At 39.6% G+C, this 22282-nt stretch overlaps 1 protein-coding gene across 3 annotated transcripts; it reads left to right on the forward strand.

Moving 5' to 3' along the window:
* Nucleotides 1-4402: 4402 nt before the first annotated feature.
* Zfp68 (zinc finger protein 68) lies at nt 4403-19340 on the forward strand. Of its 3 annotated transcripts, none has more exons than XM_008768975.4 (6): nt 4403-4560; nt 7081-7193; nt 7689-7778; nt 12728-12854; nt 12975-13064; nt 15198-18361. In XM_008768975.4, the coding sequence occupies exons 3-6, from the start codon at nt 7758-7760 to the stop codon at nt 16736-16738; spliced, it is 1779 nt and encodes a 592-aa protein (XP_008767197.1). In that variant the 5' UTR covers nt 4403-4560; nt 7081-7193; nt 7689-7757; the 3' UTR covers nt 16739-18361. The 3 variants fall into 3 exon arrangements, with proteins under 3 accessions (XP_008767197.1, NP_001100598.2, NP_001136417.1); NM_001107128.2 differs by having other exon boundaries at nt 4476-4560; nt 7683-7778; nt 15198-19340; NM_001142945.1 differs by lacking the exon at nt 7689-7778 and having other exon boundaries at nt 4476-4560; nt 15198-19340.
* Nucleotides 19341-22282: the final 2942 nt, after the last annotated feature.

Below are 22282 nucleotides of genomic sequence, written 5' to 3' on the forward strand. Positions count from 1 at the left end.
GCTCAGGGTCGTCTCCCTCTTGAAATGGTGTGGCCCCAAAATGTTGGAATAATAAACCTCCTCTTGCTTTTGCATCGATCACTGCCTCTGTGAGTCTCATTCAAGGGGTCATGGTGGAGGTCTGATTCGGACCTCACAAATGGAAGCCTTTAGTGTTGCGTCTGCCAAAGAAAATAGTGAATCAAAACCAGCACCGTATCCCTGGAGGAACTGCAGAAATTAGTGCCACCATCAAGGACTTGACAGACGCAGGGATGGTAGTTCCCACATCTCCCTTTAACTCTCCTAGCTGGACAGATGGATCATGGAGAACAACAGTTGACTATTGAAAACAAAATCAGATAGTAATTCCGATTGCAACTGCTGTACCAGATGTAGTATCCTTACTCGAGGAATTTAACACATCTGCTAGTACATGGTATATAGCTGTTGATCTAGTAAATGTCATTTCCTCAATACCTGTCCATAAGGACCACCAGAAGCAATTTGCTTCCAGTTGGCAAGGCCACAGATATACCTTTACAGTTTAGCCTCAACCATAAATTAACTCTCCTGCCCTTTGTCATATCTTTTTTTTTTCTTTTAAAGATTTATTTTATTTTATTTATTATATATAAGTACACTGTAGCTGTCTTCAGATACACCAGAAGAGGGCATCGGATCTCTTTACAGATGGTTGTGAGCCACCATGTGGTTGCTGGGAATTGAACTCATGACCTCTGGAAGAACAGTCGGGTGTTCTTAACCACTGAGCCATCTCTCCAGCCCCCTTTGTCATATCTTAGAAGAGATCTTCATCATCTGTCTGTTCCATAGAATATCACATTGATGTACTATATTAATGACAGTATGCTGATTGGACCAAATGACAGTAATTAGCAACCACTTTGGACTCATTGGTAACACATGCTTATCAGAGCATGGGAAATCAACCCACCAAAATCCAAAGACCAACTTTCTCTTAGGAATCCAGTGGTGTGGGGCATGCAGGCATATTTCTTCTAAGGTGAAGGATAAGTTATTTCACCTGGCCTCTCCCATCACCAAGAAAGAAGCACAATGTTCAGTATGTCTATTTGGATTCTGGGTATTACTCAGGCACATATACCAAGTGACTAGGAAAGCTGCTAGCTTTGTGTGGGGTCTGGAACAAGCTAAGGCTCTTCAACAGGTCCAGATGTCCTGCCCCTTGGACTTCTCCTGGTCATTTTGGTTCTCTAATGACCTTAAACCAACAATCAAAGGAATTAACAGTGTTAGGGGTGATCTATCCAGATTACCATGGGGAAATTGGATTGCCTCTCCACAATGAAGGTAAGAAGGATTATATCTGGAGTGCAGGAGGTCCTTTAGGGAATATCTTAGCATTACCATGTCCTGTGATTTAAGTCAATGGGAAACTACAACAACCTAATTTGGACTCATCAGGAATGAAGGTATGGGGTCACTCCTCCAGGAAAAGAGCCAAGACCACCTAAGGTGCTTTCAGAGGGCAGAGGAAATATGGAATAGGTAGCAGAGGAAGGTAGTTATAAATACCATCTTAGGGGGTTGGGGATTTAGCTCAGTGGTAGAGCGCTTGCCTAGCAAGCGCAAGGCCCTGGGTTCAGTCCCCAGTTTCCAAAAACAAAAACAAAAACAAAAAAAAAACAAAAAAAAAACAAAAAACAAAAAACAAACCAAAAACAAAAAAAACCATCTTAGGCCATGTGACCAGTTGCAGAAATGAGGATAATAAGTGACATGAATGCTTCTGCTTTATTTTGTTAAGAATGAATTTGTATAGATATTTATGCTTTCTTTCAGCTCTTTAATTTAGAGAATATTAGTGGTTATTGTATTTAAGTTGAGATACTAAAAGGATGTTTCCCAAGGGACACTGACCTATTCTAAATTTAAAATGTGTTTGTGGTTGTACAAGGTATAGTTATATCAAGTTAGGTGTATTTAAAGTCTGATTATTGTTTTCATTTGGGCCTGAGATATGATTTGTGTCAAGTTGACAAGGGGTGGATTGTGATAGCTATTCCCCATTCTCACCTTGACTATTTCTGGAGTGAACTACAATCCAGAAATGGAGGGCACATCTGTGATCCAGATCTTGAGGCTCCAAGACACAGGCTTTTGATTTGGATCTTGGCATGGCACAGGCTTTTGAGTCTGATCTTGAGGCATAGTGGCCATGAAAAGCTTAGGCCCAGGTAACATGGTACATGCCTTTAATCCCATGAGACAGAAGCAGGCAGATCTCTATGGTTAAGGCCAGTCTGGGACAGAGCAAATTTTAAAGAAGCACTTATGTCTAGGCATGGTGGTACACACCTTCAATCTGAGCCCATACTTTCTGCTGGAGGCCTACATGATGACACTGGAAGAAAGAAGATTCACTCTTCTTCACTGCTTGCACTTACTTGCTAGCAGTCTGTTGGAACCTACTTCTTCAGGATTCCAGCTTATACAGACCAGTTGAAACACCTAGCTTCATGGCACTGAGAAACTAATAGATTCTTGGGCTTTTCCATTCACAGCTGCCCATTGTGGGGTTAGTTGGACTACAGGCTCTAAGCCATTCTGGTGCATGCCTCTATGTCTAACAACCTGAATCCATTACCCAGGACCCAAATGACCTTAGGCAGGGCTTTATTACTTTTCCCAGACACGGCCAAGGTCTACCAAGCAAGATTTAAATTTGTTTAGGGTAAAGATGCCATGCCTTCTTGTATCCTTGTGTGCTAGAGTTTTAATTTATGGTAAACCTTTTGAGCGTCCCTCAGAAACCACCTTATGTTTAATTTGGGGCTGATTGCATATGTATACTTGATCCATGTGTCTCAGTGTGTATATATAGAGGTCAGAGAACTTGTGGGTGTTGATTCTCTCTTCCTACCATTTGGGTCCTGGCAAAAAGCAACCATACTTTTTTGCTGAAACATTACAAGGATGGTATATAGGCCACTTAGTAACTTTTTTCCCCTCTGAAATTTAAGCTGGTTCCCAGTAGATCTCAGCACTATCATCCTTGCTCAGATTAGGCTAGCCCATTAAGCTGCACTTAAAGCATTCAGCCACTTTGCATTTTAGTCCAAAGTCCATAGTGAGCAAAGCCCATAATAAACAGCAAAGTCCAACAAGCAACAAGGCCAGGCCTGTCACAATACCCTGCTTCTTGGTAGCAACACTTAGTCACTGTTCTATTTCTGTGAAGAGATACCAGGCCCAGGTTCTTTCTCTTCCTCTCTACCTGTGGATCAGGATGTAGCTCTCAGCTACCACTCCAGCACCATGTATTTTACCATGCTCTGCACAATAATGATAAAGAAATAACTTCTGAAATTGTAAGCATCCCCCCCGCCCCTCAGCAGGTCATGGTGTGCCCCTTTATTGATTGTCCAAAACCAAGTGATCAGCCCTGAAATTATAAACATACAAGAAGGGGTTGGGGATTTAGCTCAGTGGTAGGGCGCTTGCCTAGCAAGCGCAAGGCCCTGGGTTCGGTACCCAGCTCTGAAAAAAAGAAAAAAGAAAAAGAAAGAAAAAAAAGAAGAAGAAAAAGAAGAAAAATAAAAAAAATAAAAAAAAATAAACATACAAGAAACGGTAAAAGAACTCATCAGGTTTAACATACATAGACGAGACCGTTAATTTGAGATGGAGAGGGGGAGGGGATATGAAAGGATTTGGAGAAGGAAGACATGGTAAGAGTCCGAGAGAGGAAAGGAAGAAATGATATAAATAGATTTAAAAGAATTTTTGAAAAAGTTAAAGAAAAAAACCATACATGTGTATCACTCAAAGGAAAAAAAAGTCTTATTTTCATCACAAAACAAACAAACAAACAAACAAACAAACAAACAAACCAAAAACCCCCAAAAAACCCACACATTTAAGACGGTATATAATTTCTGCCCTGGGCAATACCTTTACCATGATTTTTTTTTTTCTAGTATATTTTGGAAAGTTCAGACTGTCATAGGTGTACCAGAAAAAAAGCTCTTAGTTGAGCCTGAAATAGATCCCAGACCCCATTCTTTTGAACATTCTTGTGACCTAGCCTACTTGCTATAAGTCATGGAGGCAGGCATTGTACACAGCAAGCTTTGTGTGTGTGTGTGTGTGTGTGTGTGTGTGTGTGTGTGTGTGTGTGTGTAAAATCTGTTTCTATACAGAGTATACACACACACAAGCTTAAGTGATTTTAGGTATAAGAATATAAGGAATATATTGAGTTTCATAGGAAACCCTCCCTGTCTTAAAATTAGCAGCAGTCAAGAACCGGTCATTCTGGGCTCCTTCCGCTGTGCGTTGTCGCCATCTACTGTCACTCCGGGAACGACCCGAAACTCTATCCAATCGGAGATCCTGACTTGAGTCGAGTCCAATCGGACACACAGAGGGAGGGCGAGGGGCGGGCTTTGGCTGTCACCCGTCTTTTGTCTGGGAGCCGCCATCTTGGGCTCGGTGTTCCTGCCCAGGAGGCTCCGCGCAGCTCTGGTGGCGTGGTGACGCTGTGGGTGCTGAACGATGGTGGGAGGACACCAGCGTCCCCCAGCAGTGGACTTGGTGAGTGTGCGTGTGGCGTCTGGAGGTGATGGCGCGCGAGCGAGAAGCGCTGTTGTGGAGCGGGGTGTGCAGTAGGCCTCGCGGGCGTTCGCACTGGATACCCAGGGCTCTGAGACTCCTCGAGCTCGGGCTTCCTGACGCTCCCGATGCGGACTTCAGCGGGCTCTGCGCTGCTATGGAAAGGTTGTTTGATTCCTGCAGTTTGTGTTAGGTTGAGTTATTTCTATTCCCGTCTGTGAGGCTTTTCCATGAGTCTGATCTGTGGCCCTCCGGATGCTTAGTTCCTCCTCCCTTCCTGTGAGCCTGCTGGTGTCTTCAGATTCTTATAAATGTTGGGGCATTCGGTCTCAAATCCAGAATCCCGAATGCCATCCCCGCCCCTCCTCGTCCTTTGTAAGTGCCCCTCCCCTCAAATTTATCTCTCTGACCATTTTCTCAAACACAGCGTCCAGTTTCCATTATGTTAACTGTTCCTCATTGTACATTTCAAATATGCAGTATTGTATAATGTAGCTTAAAAAAATTTTTTTAAGAGTGCTAAAGAAAGGTACTCAACGCAAACATCACAAAAACAGAAAGGAAGGAAACAGAGGTCATTTGACTACTGAACATTGTGCCATTGAGTTTTACATGAATGCTCTGTGAATGCATTTCAGCATGCGTATTACCATACACGAACAACATGTAATACTTGTTAAAGTAACTATTTGCATACCTTTGCACGTGACCTCATAAGTTCAGTTGTATTTTAAGGTATTTATGTGCTCACCCTTGGAGCATCCTTAATAACTCAGTTTTTGTTTGAATTTAGTAAGTAGTGTGGCTTTAGTGTTCGGACGACACTTTTCCCTCACACGGTGTTCACCTTATAGTAATGCGGACAGAACGTAGGAGAAAACTAAAGTGTTCAGTACCTTACGACACACAGTAGGACACACCTGGAATTCAGTTCAATCAAGAACAAACTAATTGCCAAGTTGAGCAAATGATATTATTTAGAAAACGTAGATTAAGACCAAAACACCACAACTTAGCAGTAAATTATTTATTTTATTTATATGTAAACATGTGTGTTTGTATGATTGATTGTTTGCCGTTAGCATGCAGTGCCTTGGAGGCCAGAAGAAGGCATTGGATATCCTGCAGCTGCAGTTTACAAGTTGCTGTGAGCCATCTGGGAACTGAACTTGGGTCCTTTGGGAGACCATCAGGCATTCTTAAATACTGAGCCAATTCTTCAGTTATATTACCTAAGACTGACTTACAAATAAGTCGACCAAAGATGGTGGTTTAAAAGGCCATGGGTTTGGCCCTGCCCTCACATTGCATACACATGAAGAACATTGAAGAATATTAATTTCTAAGTGGGCTAGTATAGCAATTCAGATTTCATTGGCTCATTGCAACTTGAATTTTGGAGATTTTGTCTTTCTGGGAGTTAGGAATGGGAGTTCTGGGTTCTAGAAACATTTTCAGTGTGCTACATGTATTTACTCCATTGCAGGATCAATATCAATTGTTTGAAAATAGTTTTGCTTAGAGAACAGGAAAGAACAAATTCAGGATATTTAGCTATATCTTTTCTCCAGATTCCAACAAAGGGAAATGCTTTCTAGGATCATGTCTTCAGGTTACTTTCACAGTAAGATGTTCCAGGCACAGTGATTTGTAGTTACCTGCAAGAAATCATAAGTGATCTGTACGTACTAAAAATGAAGAAAATGGTAATTGGTGTGCCTATGCACTAAGCACTATACGTGTTTTCAGCTTTCTCCTGAGATGAGAAATCAGAAATAGACTGTTATTCCTTGGGTTCTGCTATTAGAATAAGTGTTCTTTATCTAAGACTGAGAAGGACAAGATCAGTGTCATGAGTCATGTTACTTAGCGGTGACCCTTAGTGGTGACCCTTAGCGGTGACTCTTAGTCTTTGTTGTCAGCCTGCATTGATTTGATCTGTGGTTTTAAAATTTTTTTTTAAGGACTGGAGAAATGGCTCAGCCATTAAAGGTTACACACCTTTACTGCAACACAAACAGCAGTATTTTTTTTTTATTGATTCTCTAACAGTTTTTTTCATACATGGACACATGTGTTTTAATCAAGTTACCTCTACCTCTGCTCTTCTTAGGCACCCCAATAAGCCCTCCTACTACTTTTTTGTCCCCCACCCCTTTTATATATGTATGTATGTATGTATGTATGTATATATATATCCCAGAGTCTAATTAGTTAGGCCAGTTTCTTAATACTTGTTGGGAGAAGTTCCTTGACTTGGAACAGGCGCAGCAACTTTGTCTACAAGCAATGGCTGAATGACAGTGAACTTTGAAATGTCAGCAACTTGCAACTTGGTTTCTCTGTCCATATCCAGGACAGTCCAATTGAAAGGAAGCTCTGGTTCCTGAACCTTGGATCTGGAATATTTGACACATCGCCTGTGAGGCTGTGAATGTGGAAAGTGTATTGGTCTGGTGCCTGCACTGTAAAGGTTCTTGAGTGCATTCACCTTTCTTTCAGATCCCTGCTATCTGAGTGGAGGACCACAGTAGGCCACTAGAGGAGGAGAATCAAGATGCCCCAGTTGACAGTTAGGTGACGCTCTGAAGCTCATCTGCCTCTTAAACCATCAGGTAGGTGCACCTACCAAAAAGAACCCATCTGATGCTAGCCTAAATTACTGACCAGCCCAATAATATTGTATTTAAAAAATTTTGAAGGGGCTTGTTATCTAGTGTAGATTATTATTACCCCTATGATAGATAGGATTCTAAAATTTAATGACACTTTGCTAATATTGGCAAAACAGTAGGTACTTTATACGTAGTGAGTTCCTCTAACTAAAAGATGAGTCGGATAGAAAAAATGTAGACATGTATACATAGGATTGGTGTTCAACTCACAGTACTGGTTAGGCTGGCTTCATTCATTCATGGGTTGGTGACTCTGCTGTTAACTTAGGGCCCCAAAGGCAGCCCCTCCTGTATAATTGAAGGCACTGGGTTGAGGAATCAGGCAGATGAACAATAGGGGGCAGGTTTTCCCAGTCTTGATAGAGCCTTTTACTCTGAAGCTCGCCATCTTGGGATGCGTCCCTAGGCTCAGTCTCCTCTACTCTGGAGGTCTAGGTGGCTGTGCTGTAGACTCTGTTGCCCTGTGACGTGCTGGTGCGGGGAGTTCCATAGGGAGGACGCTCGATGTCCTGGAAGCCAGAAATGGTGAGTGTGTGGGTCAGTGTTTTGAACCAAGGACTATAATTGGTGGGAATCATTTGTGGTTCTGGAGTCAACAGGCCAGAACTCTGTACTGGGTCACTGGGTCTCAGATCTCTTCTCTCTGTGGGGTGGGTGATGGGCTGGTAATTGGGACCCAGGTGGCCTGTCTCATTCCTGCAAAGTGACTTCAGCTCCTGTGGGAGCTTTTTTTGCCTTTAGTTTCCTACTGACTATAGGGCAGCAGGCTGGGCCATCAGTGGGCACAGAGTACATTGTGTTCTGTTCCCAAATGATTAAAAAAATGTTTTTACGGTATCATGAGTTTAACATTTACCACAAATGATACAACTTTAAAAAACTATCTCATGATTTCATACATATGCATAGTGTACTTTGATTAATGCCCTATTGTCCTTTTATCGTCTTCCCTTCCCATTGAATGTTCCTTCCCAAGAAGCCCCTCTCTTTCTTGTTTGTTCATTTGTTTATTGTTTATTTTTAAATTATATTAATGGCCCACTGCATTTAAGTAGGGTTGCTAGCATGAGTGTAGCTAGGGGATTATTGACTGCAAGGATAGGTTAACCAGTGGCAAATACCACTAAGGAATATTCAGCATTTACATACTGTCCATCCTTCTTAAGGAATGGTGGGGCCTTATGAGCTGCTCCCCTATCCGTGATGGATTGCATTGGCCCTTCCTGTGTCTGTCAGTCTGTTCTCCACAAGGCCACTGGCCTGCCTCTAGGCACACCTTGGTCTTTGGCCTCTTTCCACTCTGCTGCTTGAGCTTAGGCCAATGGCCCTCTTCTGCGTCTCACTGCCTTGTCTGTCTTACTGCATTTTCAACTTAGTCTCCTCTTTTCTCAGGATCCCCCTCTGTTCAGAATAAAGTCTGTCTTTGTTACCCTGACCTTCTCACTCTTGCTGTCACCTGCAGTCACCTCTGTCTGACCCAGAAGTTCCCATTTTCAATCAGTTTTAACCTCCTTTCTTACTTGCTATCTTTTTCATTGTAGGATTTAAAAAAAAAAAATGTGTCAAACCTGGAACGTCATAGCTCAGTGCGATGGAAATGAGCTACGTTTCTAGTCCACAGAACTTTTTTTTTTTTCTGCCTGAACTAGAGGTGGCAACTTTTAATTTATTTTAAGACATAAAAGATGGAAACATACCTGGATCTTAGCACTACGTGTCCTCAAGTGTCTACTGGTTTCTTGTTCGTTTTCACTCACCGTAAACTGGCTTATGCTGTCTGTTCATGACTCTGTATACTTTTGCAGTGCAGTGGCCAGTACCCGAGATATGTTGTTGTCATTTGTGTTTTAAGTCCCTCTGGTAAGCACAGGGCATGTTATGTGACACTTATGTTATCCTAAATAGCATAAATAAGTTATAATAAAAAATAATCACACCGTAAGTTACAATAAATAATACTAAGTTATACCACTTAGTAGGGCTTAAGTAATAAATAATACTAAGTTATACCACTTAGTAGGGCTTAAGTGCCATTCTTATTTGTAATCTTTGTTGAGTTTTAATTAGCATTTAAGACAGTTTGTAACAGCATCCTTACACTGCTTATTATTTCCAATGATTTTGTTATGATGATTAATTTTCCAATAGGATCAGAAGCAATTTTTTTTTTTTTTTGCTCATACTAATCTGTTACCAAGAGCATAGAACATTTACTTCTCTGACTCAGAGTACCAGAGGGAAAACATTTTTTTGTGTGTAGCACATTCTCAAAGCTCATGACAAAGGGAAAATGCGAGTGTGTGGATGACACCTCTGACTTCTGCTTAGAAGACTACATCATTGTGCATTCGCAGTGCAGAGGGAGCCCAGATAGCAAAGGGAGGCTCCAGGTTGGCTCATGGGAATGTTGTGATTCTTCAGTATTTTACTTTGATAAAACCATGGCAGATCAGAGCTATTATAGTTGAAGTGTTGAACTTTTCCCCAGAACTTCTCTATTGAAGTCTGTATTCAAATCCACATGCTAACTGTATGTGCAGATAGGGCTTATAGCAAGTAATGTGCATTAAATGAGAAAATATGTGTGGGGTGCTAATACTCTACAGTTGAACTTCCTCATCTAAAAGAGGATGAAAAGCTGGGTGCTAACACAGTGTAAGAGCATTTATCTACCATGCCCAAAGCCACAGTTTAAGCCTTAAAATTGAAGACATGAAAACAAGAGGAAGGGAGAATTAACTTGTTCTTCCATGGAAAGACACTCTGATTAGGCTGTCACCTGGATGTCAAGATGATAAAGATGACTTTATCAGCAGCTGAACCACCTGCAACCTTGACTATTTATTAACTTACACACCTGTGACAAAAATCTCACTCTCACCCATTCTGTATATGTTTTTATTGCAACCCATGGTAACTAATACAGGGGGAAGCATTGGGTTTGGAAGAGTAGGAATAAAGCCTATACTACTGTCATTATTTGTGTGTTCATTTTTTAAGAATTTATTTTTTTTGTGGCATGTATGTGGATATCAGAGGACCACTTTTGAGAGTTGGTTCTCCTTCCGCCATATGGGACCTAGGGATTGAACTCAGATCATCAGACTTCCTGATAGTCATCTTTATCCTCTGATCTGTCTTGCCACTGTGTAAGGTTTTTTTTATAACAACATTGAAATCAACTGTTTAACATCTAAGAAGAAAATTTACTGACTTAAGAAAAATTATTGATACTGTTGTAGAATTTATCCATTTATTTGCTGTATATTTGTAATATATAATTTTATGTTCATTAATGTAATTGTTAATTTTTTGATAACTTTACTTTGTTTTATTCTCTGATAGGTTAGTATATTTTTGATGCTACAGTAGATACCTTTAATTTGGTATTTTGTTATTGTCTGGACATATTCTCATGTGTGAACATTTTCTGTGTTGGCTAATCTTGCTTATCAACTTGACATAATTGGGGAGAAGAAACTTCCCAATTGAGCAGTTGCCTCTGTTAGCTTGACCTGTGGTCATGTCTGTTAAGAATTTTCTTGGTTGCTGATTGATGTAGGAGTCCCAGCTTACTGTGGGTGGTGCTATTGTGGGCAAGTAGGCCCGGGCTGTATAAGAAAGGCAACTGACTAAGCTAGAGGGAGAGAGCCAGTAAGTAGCATTTCCCTGTTGTTTCTGCTTCAGTTCCTGCCTACTGGTTCCTATTTGAGTTCTTGACTTAGTACCCTTTAATGATGAACAGTATCTAACCTTAATGGCGTAATGATTTTTTTCTCTTAAAGTTGGTTTTGATCAGAAGCAGATTAAACCAGTTTGCTGGGTTATTATTTATTTGCATTACTGGGTATTGAAACCAGGGCTTCATGTGCTAGGGAAGCCCTGTATCACTGAGCTACAGCCCCAGCCTTTTTGTCGCCTGTCTGGTGTGTTTATTCAGTCCTCCTATTTGGAATAATGTCCAGGGAATTCTCTTTGGGTTTTAGGTATATGTTATGAAGATGATAGTCTTTCTTGCTTCTGTTTCATTGGACTTGCAAGTTCCCATTATAGAGTGCCAAATACTTCTGCGATTGAGCATGGTAACTCTGAATTTTTGTGAATATTTCTTAGGAAGGCATCAAATTCTATTCACCCAGATAACACCAGTGAATAGGTGAAAGAAACTATTCTACTTAAGTCCTGGTCAGTGAGCTGTAGTTAGGGTTACTTACTAGGAGCATTGATAACTCATAAGCAGTTATATCACTGAAGGGAATATCTCTCTAATTGTCTATATATCTTTGAGAAGGATTGGAACCCCTCTTCTTGTAACTATCAACTGTCTATAAATCAGAGGTCAAAGTCAATGATGTAGATGGTCAAGTATTCATGTTAATTTACATATTGCATAGCACCCCATGCCTCCTTTTAGACTCTTTGATTTAGGAAATAGATAATAGTTATTTTATGTGGTCCCTAACAGTAGCAGTTATTTTTGTTTAGTAAGAAAATACAGGATTGGCTATTACTGCAATTATCTTTAAAGCAGGTTTAATTTTTAAAAACTTTATGTATATGGGTGTATGAGTGTTTTGCTCACATATCTTTTTAACATTACTGTGCCTAGTGCCCTTGAACACTATCAGATCCTATGAATCAGAGTTCTAGATGGGTGGGACCTACCTTGTGGGATCAGGAAATCAAATTTGGTTTCCGGCTGGGGATTTAGCTCAGTGGTAGAGCGCTTACCTAGGAAGCGCAAGGCCCTGGGTTCGGTCCCCAGCTCCGAAAAAAAGAACCAAAAAAAAAAAAAAAAAAATTTGGTTTCCTTGGAAGAACAGTCAGTTCTTAACTGATGAGCCATCTCTCCAGCCTTGGGCAATTACTTATATATAATCGATTATTAACAAGCCTTGAAATTAAACTTATAATTACTTAACTACAAAATCACTGGATAATAAATGGCTTCAACATTTACTGGTATGAGCATATATGAGCATTATATGAGCATACTCAGATACAGTATTCTGTGTAGTTCTGTTGGCCTATCTTATGTCCTTTGTGTTGTTATAATTGGATTTCTGTTGCTTCATTTTCATAAGAACACATCCCTGAAAACATTTGATTTCTATCTTGTGTAAGTAATAGATGCTTTGTATTTTCTACATCGTTCTCCTGTTATACATAGAACACTGCCCATTTTTTTTTTTTTTTTTTTACACATCAACAATATGTTTGTACTTGTGTCTTTGGACTATATCAGGTGCTTCCCTGAGGAGAATTTATTAATCCATTTATTCCTAGTAATAAGGATCGTTCAGCACCTTTAAGGAAAACTGGATAACTACCTGTTCTTTAATTATTAAATTCATGTGTAGGTAACATAATACTTTCTCCCATGATACAGAATATAAATCAAGTTTTGTGTTATGTAAGACAGGTATCCACATAGAACGATGAGCTCTCAGCTGAGGAGAAATGTGTCATTACAGGGGTTGGTGTCATTTGAGGATATAGCTGTGGAATTCACCTGGCAGGAATGGCAGGACCTGAATGAAGGTCAGAGAACTCTCTACAGGGATGTGATGCTGGAGAACTATAGCAACTTGCTGTTCTTGGGTGAGTGAAAAATGGAATCTAAACTATCTTTCAAAACTAATCTCATCATGGGCTGTCTCCTCAATAAAGATTCTTTCTTCTCTCTGCCTGGCTTAGAAGTCTAATATTTTCCATTTACAGGGCACTGTAAGACCAAACCTGAGCTGATCTTCAATTTGGAGCAAAGACTTGGGTCATGGATTGTAGAAGCCTCACACCAGAGCATCCCAGGTACATCAGAGCATAGGATTAAGCTTAGGGATTAAGAGGATGAGAACTAATCAGATACAATAACAAAATTTACCTCCATGTCCCAATCCTTCAGATGGCTAAATCCATTCCCTATAGGGATCTTAGAGAAGGAACATATATTGTTTTATTTTAGGAAAAGTCTAATAAACTAAGTTGTATGTAATTAAACTATGAGATGAGTATTTTCCAAGTTTGCTACATAATGTGCAGGTGGCTATTTACCAAAGTCTTAGTTATGGGTATTAAAAACAGAGATACGAATTTATGAATGAGTAGCTTAAGGCTCATATTAAATTATATGTATTGTTGCAGTTACAGGTGAAATTTGAGAGAAGAGTGTTAGAGTAAAGCAGTAGATTAAGAGTGCTTTATGAGTCTGAGTAAAAAGAGAGAGGTAACAAAGGACAAACTATTCCAAGTCTTTAGGGCAACTAAAAAGAAAAAAATAAAACTATAACATGTGCACACGTGCACATACATGTGTGTGCACACACAGAACTATAATGCCCACACATGTTTGTACGCACACACTAGGTAGCCTGTAATTATCTCCTTGTGCGGAGAAAACCCAAAGCCATAAGCACAAGGCTAAGTCTGGAGAATGTAGGCAGTCCTAAGGATAACTGGAAACCCGTAGTTGTCAGAAAGGATAAATTTAGTTGAGTGTTTCTTGACTGAGAGTGACTTTATAACTGCCAAGCACTGGAGGAGAAACCAGTTAGATTGCTCCGTACTCTGAAGTGCTGTACCAGAATCCAACTTGAGAGAGGTACTTGATGTGGTACTCATTCAGTTTTTGAGACTAAGAGATACTGTGGACATGAAATCAAGAAATAATCACAAATCACAGAGGGTCTAGACATGCTGTCACCATTATGTAACAAACTAGAAGACCTTTTAAGATAAAGTTTTAATGTGATTCTTCCAAAAAGAATTCCAAATTGAATTGTTCCTAAATTTAAAGCAGATGGCCAGATAAAAAGGAAGATGGTTGTTTGCTGTATGTACCATCTCTTCTCACTGGCCAAAGTACATAGGAATTTAAAATATGAATAATGTTTTTTGAAACAAACATTGTAAAGGCACTCATCAGTAAGCCAACTTCATACCAAATTAATTTAGACAGGATAAAGAAATTTACTGAACATTCATAAAGGAACCAATCCATTAAAATATATTCATTTCAAATGCTTGTGCACTGAATATTGGTGTTCTGAGTTCCATTAAAAAGAAAAAAGTAGTGTTCTTGAAGTGAAAATAATATATATCAGAAAAAATATAACAAAGAAATCTGACCTAAGTGACATTGACTTTCATGAGTGAAATATTGGGATCTAGTAGCTAAAAAGTCTATTATGGTCAACAGCTAACTCAGGAGGAAAACTTTACAGCTAAACAATGTGCATCAATGAGACTGAAGAGACATTTATAGTATATACCATCCCAGTGGCTGTGAAATACACATCTAAGCTTTCTCTAAAATCAAATTTGAGGTTGTGAAGCTGGCTCTAATAAACAAAAAAACACATTGAAAATAATGTCTTTAATCGTTTAAAATCAAAACCAAAAATGCTAAAACCCAGTTGTCAGAGAAATTAAAGAAACAAATGTATGTTTGAACAGTTTTGAGTGATCAGTGGCTTGTGAAAGTATAGGAGTTATATTTCCTAGAGTGAATTAAACTCAGAAAAGTAGAACGGGGAGTGTGTGCAAGGAGGAAGAGAAGCTACAGGTATGGGCTGAGAAAGGTAGATATGAGTATATTCAGTGTACGTCATGTACACGTATAAAAATAAGACAGTATTTAATTTGAGTGTGTGTGTCTGTGTGTGTAAACATAATACACATTTTGTTTGTAACATTAATATATGCTAAACTTAGAAGTCACATGTGACATTGGGTTAGGTAAAAGAAAATTTACAACATTTGGTAAGCAATCTAATGACTTCTAGTTTTTGCATTTTTGGTAAAATGATTTAAAAGCAAATAGATGGGTAAAGCATAAAGATTAAATTAAGAATTTGTGTTGTGCGTGTGTGTGTTATCGTGTGTGTGTGTGTGTGTTAAGATAGTCCAATTTGTGCATATTAATATGTCTTACTGTCATTTTAGATTTCCAAAAAGTGAATACCCTAAACGAGACCAGTCCAGAAACCAAAGCGCGACATGTGTGTCAAGTTCCTCTCAACAGTGATACGTCAGAGGAGTTGGCTGGAATAGGGAATACTTGCACTGTGAGCACAAACTGCTTTTCAAATCAGACTGTAAAGAGTGAGGACTCACTAGGAATGAGTCCTAGAAAGTTTACTCTGTGGAAGGATGTGTATCTTCATAACGATGTTGATGAGGTAGAAGTTGGAGAAGAACCCGATGATCTTAATGGAACTGTAAAATCTGTCAGACATCCAGAGCGTGTTAGTCTATACAGGTTTCAAAGTTCACAAGGTTACTTTCAGAGTCTTATACCAGGGAAATCCTTCAACACAAAAGCAGTATTACTTACCCATAAGTTCAATGAATATGCAAAATCCTTAGTTGACACAGCATTTATTGGCAAAGAGATGGCTCAGATAAGGGTGAAATCATTTGAATGTAATGTATCCGAGATAAAGTGTAACAAGTCTGACCTTAATGAAAATGACCCAGTGCACGAGGGAGAGAAACATTACAAATGTAGTGACTTTGAGAATCCTTTTATTATTGAATCATACCTCCCAAAACATAAGGGACAGCATGAAAAGCTCTTTGTCCAGAAGGGATATGAGTTTTCTCAGCAGTCAGAAGTGAGTCTTCATCAGAAAATCCGCAGAGGGAAAAAGACCTATGAATGTAAAATATGTGGCAAGTGCTTTTATTGGAAAACGAGCTTCAATAGACATCAGAGCACTCACACTGGTGAGAAGCCCTATGAATGTACAGAATGCAGTAAAGCTTTCTGCCAAAAGTCACATCTCACTCAGCATCAGAGAGTGCATACAGGTGAGAGACCATATATATGTTTTGAATGCAGGAAAGCTTTCTATCGTAAATCAGAGCTTACTGACCATCAGAGAATTCATACAGGTGAGAAGCCATATGAATGTAAGGAATGTGGGAAAGCTTTTTGCCAAAAGCCCCAACTTACTCTACATCAGAGAATTCATACAGGTGAGAAGCCCTATGAGTGTGCAGAATGTGGGAAAGCCTTCTCCACCAAGTCCTACTTAACTGTACATCAGAGAACTCACACAGGTGAGAAACCTTACGAATGTACAGTATGTAGGAAGTCATTTATCTGTAAGTCAAGTTTCAGCCATCATTGGAGAACTCATACAGGTGAAAAACCTTATGAATGTAAGCAGTGTATGAAGACCTTCTACCGTAAGTCAGGCCTGACTCGACACCAGAGAACTCACACAGGTGACAAACGCTATGAATGTCAATTATGTCAGAAAGCTTTTTACTGCACTTCACACCTCATTGTACATCAGCGAACTCATACAGGTGAGAAACCTTATGAATGTAAGGAGTGTAGGAAAGCTTTCTACGATAAGTCAAATCTTAAACGGCATCAGAAGATTCATACTGCGAAGAAGGCCTCTGAATGCAAACAATCTAACAAATTTTTTCTGAGTAATACTTCTCAACATCAGACAATGTATTATGAATATTGAGAAGGCAAGAAAGCTTTTCACCAAAAACCAAACTTTATTTAAACATTCAACACTCTTCTTACAGGTAAGGAAACCCTGTGATTGGAAAGTACTTATCCAAAAGTCAGCTCTTACTGTACATTGGACCACTTATACAAGGGATTAAATCAAATGAATAAACAGTGAAGGAAACCTTTGACTCTTGTTTATTAAAGAACTTTGACTGTGGCAAATAATTTAGCCAGTACATTAACCCAACATAAGACAGATATTTATGGTGGAGGATCACTTGCACTCAGGCAATAGAGGAAGACACCATGACTTAAAAGAAAATAGGGCAAAGTTTTCCACTTGACATTCTGACATACTACCACACCCCAGTGGTGTGAAAATGAAAGGGAGGAATGCCCCAAACTCTGAATAGAATTTGGAACTCATTGCTGGGTGTTTTGAGACGTTCCTGTAATCTCAATATTTGGCAGGTTGAAGAAAGGAGTTTAGGAATTGTAGTCTAACCTTTGCTACAAAGCAGTTTCAAATCCAGCCTGGGTTACATGAGAACTTTAAAAAAAAATGACAATTACAATACAAGAATGAGCCTCTAAACTTCGCAAACCATATAAAGGGGATAAAGGACAATACAGCTCGGGGTAATTGTTGCTATACCATACTTCCATTTGAACCAGAGATGCTATAGGAGTCCTGTCTGCGTTAGTTCTGTAGAAACTTGTGGAACTTTGTGGAAATTACATGACACTGAGCATCACTTATAAAAGCGAGCGCACTTGAATTTCGGCACTTAGGGCAGTGACAGTGTTTGGCTGCTATTGGTGTAATCTGTCTTTAAATTACATCTGTTATCACCTTACAGGCTTTATTATATTTATTTATCTGGGCATGCACTCCATAGCATATCAAAGTCGGGACAAACCCCAAAGTCATTTCCCTTCTACCTGGTGGATTCTTAGTATCAAACTCAGGTTATCAGGCTTTGTAGAAAACATCTTTACTCTTTGAGCCATGTCTCCTGCTCCTGTATTTATACTCAACTATAGTATGAATTAAAAGCAATTCTGGAGTTAACTTCAGCTAGTCCAGAATGCTTTACTGGGAAGGACATTTTTTAAAATCACTTTTAGTATAGTCTCCCTAACTTCAGTTTGGAGATAAGGTCTTGGTACAAATACCCTGACTGATAGCAAAGTCCTGCTTATCTTGCCTTAGTCTTGTGAGTGCTTAGATTAAATGTTATGTGCCACTGTGCCCAGCCATAAAATTTTGAGGCATAAAAAAATTAATGAAAATTTCTTGAGTTATTAGGTGCTGTGTTCATGTTCTAAATACCCATCACTGTGTTTAAAAAATCAAGCGAATGAAAGATTTGACTTGACAGCACAGTGAAAGGATGGCAGATCTGTCGACATCAAGAGAAATGATTGTAATGTGGAATTCAGTTTGCCATATCAGATACCCACATCTTGGTCATCACAGACAAGCAGAAGGCAGGGAAGCTGAAGAAGATAATGGAAGAGGTGAAATAAAACATACTCTCATTTGGGTTGTATTAAAATCCTAAAATGTAAAGACATTCTGATCATGTTATTTGGGTGTTAATTGGAAATAATAAATGATTTAAAAATACTATTTCAGGTTGTATTCAGTTGTGTACAAACAAGCAGGATGGTCATTCCCAGTCAGCATAAATTGACCTCCAATCTGGGGCATTTGTGGTTGACGTGAATGAAAGTTGGTAGTTATACTGAAATCTAGTGGACAAGGTTGAACCGATTTCATAATATAAGTACATTCTGTATTATATAGTTTTAGAAATCTGAATGAAGGCACTCAGCTTAAGTACAGAAAATTTGTTAAATATGTAATGTAACAAATACATTGAGAGACTCGAGGTAGGGTACATGGCCTTTTATGTATGTAGTTCTCACTGCAATTTCAGATTTACTAAATTACTGTGGTTATATTATTTAACTTGGTATTGCTGTGGCCAACTATCTGACAGATCCAATTTAAGGGTGTAAATATTTATTTTAGGCCATAATTTCAAATAGTAGTTACTTGACCCCCTTACCATGGGTAGTTCATGGTTTGCAAAAGGGTTAGCAAGCACTTTTTAACATTAAAACAAATAGGAAACAGCAAAGGAGTGGGTGAATACTAGGTTTACTCTGTAATGATATACAACAGCAATGTATATTAAAAACAAATATATACCCCTTCCTCCCAAAAAACAGACAAAAGGTCTTCCTGAATTTTATTTCACCTCCTAAAGTATTGCCACTATCCAAGAATCAAGCATCCAATACACAAGCCTTTGGGAACATTTCAGATTCAAATCAATATATACAGTTTCACATGAAACAACTAACCTTTTAATATTCTGTTAAATATATCATGTTCATATAGAGTTGTATGGGTATTTTTATAAAACTATTCAGACTAAAACTGACAAGCTATCCCCTGCCCCAAAGTGGGTGATTGATAATGTATTTTCAAAGTTTAATCAACATAGAACTTGTAATTCTAATATAAATTCATGTTGAAATGCAGATCCTGGTATACAGTTATTCATAGTTGACATCTGAATTAAAGCATTTTTGGTAAACAATTCTCATTTTAATTTTTTTTTACCCTTTTAGTTAAATTATTTTATAAAAATACCACTTGCATCCCTTATCCTTTCCCTCTGTGGGTTCTCCCTCCAATTCAATGCTCCCCTTCTCACTCAAATTGTTAGCTTCTTTATTATAGTTACACATATACCTACAAATATATAAAAACAACCCACTGAGTTCATTTTTGTTGGTGTGTATGTAGATTCAGGGTTGACCACTTTGTAGTGGATAATCAATCTTATTGGGGTTCATTTCTGGGAGAGAATAATTCTGTTTCTCAGTAGTCCTGTTAGTCCTACTAAATGAGAGTAAAGACTATTGACTTTTTTTTTTTTTATGAGAACTCATCAAGCTTTATTTTCTGTCAGGGCTATCTTCATAACTTAGCATAGCCCTAAACAGAAAAATTTCTTAAAATATATAGCCACCAAATTGTAAGGCCAGGGTATTTGCAAGGGTTTTTAGTTATGTAGGAACTTGGCAGAACATCTCAATTATTTGGTAGAGCATCTTACAGGGTGGAGGCAAGGGTATAGAGTGTGGAATATATAAAATTAGAGAAAATGTGTCAAGATACTGTCCAGCCCAAGTTTTGCAGAAAACAGGAATGAACTTACCTAGAACTTGTAACAGGATGGCTTCTAAAGATGAAACCAGGCTGGTTTATCAAATAGTTTTTCTTCAGTTCTTTATTTCGGGACTCTGAGATTCCCCTCCCCCTTTTCACATTAGCATGTTTTTTATATGTTCATTGTTCAGGTCTTATTGTCTTATTTTTCTATTGTGAAGAGATGCAATGAACAAGGCAATTTATAAAAGAGAACATTTGTATTAGGGTTCTTTAGCATAACAACTTACAGAAAGAATTTCTCTGTATAAAGGGGATTTATTAGAATGACTTAGTCTATATGCAGTCCAGCTAATCCAACAATTTCTGGCTGTGACTAGAAAGTCCAAGAATCCAGTAGTTCCTCAGTCCAGGAGGCTGGGTGTCTTCTCTGGTCTTCAGTATATACTGGAATCCCTAAGAAGTAGGTTCTAGTGCCTGTGAAGGAATGGGCTTGTTAGCAAGATGAGGGTAAGCAAAGACTAAGTTCCTCTTTCGTGTCTTTATATAGGTGTCTAGCAGAAGGTGTGTCTTCCTGTTTCAAACTTTGAATTAAAAGTTTGTCTTCTGGATTCAGAATTAGAAATAGATCTTCCTATTTCAATTTAAGAAAAAGTATTCCTCCTAGGTGTGCATATAATATTTGGATTTTAGTTTATTCTAGATGTAGTTAAAGTGAAGACAGAGAATAGCTATCATAGCATTTGATTGGGACTTGCTTACAGTTCCAGAGGGTGAGTCCATGACAATCATGGCAGAGAGCATAGCAGTAGGTAGGCAGGTAGGCAGGTAGGCAGGTAGGCAGGTAGGCAGGTAGGCAGGTAGGCAGGTAGGCAGGTAGGCAGGTAGGCAGGTAGGCGTGGTGCTGGAGCAGTAGCTGAGAGTTTACAACCTGTCTTCAAGTTGGAGGCAGAGACAGAGAAAGAGTGGTCCTGGCATGGGCTTTTGAAATGTCAAAGTACCCTCCAGTGACTCACTTCTTCCAATAAATTCCAACTAGTCCATTTCAAACAGTTCGACCAACTGGGGACCAAGAATTCAAACATATGAGTCTATGGGGGTGGGGTGGGCATTCTCTTCCAAACTACCACATTTATGCAGAGCTTTTCTTTTCCTTCCCTTCCCTCCCCTTCCCCTTCCCCTTCCCCTTCCTCCCTCCCTCCCTCCCTCCCTCCCTCCCTCCCTCCCTCCCTCCCTCCCTCCCTTCCTTCCTTCCTTCCTTCCTTCCTTCCTTCCTTCCCCAAAATTATTTTATTTAGGTCCTGAATGTCCCTCATTCTGGTCCCCACTTCAGAGTTCTTCACTCTGCCCCATTCGCCTTGCTCCCCATTCCTGGCATCCCCCTTTTCCTGGATTCTACAGGATTGGGCATGATCTCTTCCACTGAGGCCAGAGAAAGTAGTCCTCTGCTCCATATGTGCTGAGGGCCTTGAACCAGCATGTGTGTGCGCTTTGGTGCACAAAGAGCTTACTCTTTGAAAGCTTCCAGAGGTCCAGATTAGTCAACACTGTTGGTCTCCCTATGGGATTGCCATTCTCTTCAGCTCCTTCGACACTTGCCCTAACCCTTCCATAGGGGTCCCTGACCTCAGTTCAATGTCTGGCTGTAAGTATCAGCATCTGTCTCAGTCAGCTGCTGGTGGAGCCTCAGAGGACAGCCATGCTGAGCTGCTGTCTGCAAGCACAACATAGCATCAGGAATAGTGTCAGGTTTGGTGCAGCCCGTGGGATGGATCCTGAGCTGGGCTGGTCACTGGATGGCATTTTCCTCGGTCTCTACCCGATTTTGGTCTCTGCATTTCTTTTAGAGAGGAACAATTCTGGGTCAAAAATTTTGAGGGTGGATTGGTGACACCACCCCTTCACTGGAGGGCCTGTCTGTGTACTGGAGGTGGTCTCTTCAGCTTCAATCTTCCACTGTTGGGCATTTCACCTAAGGTCATCCACATTGAGTCTTGGAAGCCTCTCACATCCCAGGTCTCTGGGATTTTCTAGAGGTCCCCTCACCTCTCAGCCCAGGCATATGTCTATTCTCCTGACCCTCTGGGATTTTTTCTTGTCTCCCCCATACTTCATCCTGCCCTCCTTCCCTTCCCCCTTTCTTTTGCCACATAGGTTCCTCCTTCCCTCTGCCATCTGTGATTATTTTGTTCATCCTTCTAAGTGGGATTGAAGTATCCTCACTTGGGCTTTCCTTATTGTTAAAATTCTTATTATCTGTGGGTTGTTTAATGGCTATTCTGTACCTTTTGGCTAATATTCATTTATCAGTTGTCAACGACGGGACTGAGGGTACCTGGAAGAGAATGGGGGACAAGATACGCGAAG

The sequence above is a fragment of the Rattus norvegicus genome, chromosome 12 (genome assembly GCF_036323735.1).
Source record: "Rattus norvegicus strain BN/NHsdMcwi chromosome 12, GRCr8, whole genome shotgun sequence".
NCBI lineage: Eukaryota > Metazoa > Chordata > Mammalia > Rodentia > Muridae > Rattus > Rattus norvegicus.

What these genes read in the sequence shown, in the direction of transcription:
- Zfp68 (XM_008768975.4), top strand. Translation starts at nt 7,758, where the DNA reads ATGTCCTGGAAGCCAGAAATG. An exon ending in TAGCAACTTGCTGTTCTTGG is followed by an intron (nt 12,855 to 12,974) that starts GTGAGTGAAAAA and finishes TTCCATTTACAG; the next exon opens with GGCACTGTAAGACCAAACCT. An exon ending in CTCACACCAGAGCATCCCAG is followed by an intron (nt 13,065 to 15,197) that starts GTACATCAGAGC and finishes CTGTCATTTTAG; the next exon opens with ATTTCCAAAAAGTGAATACC.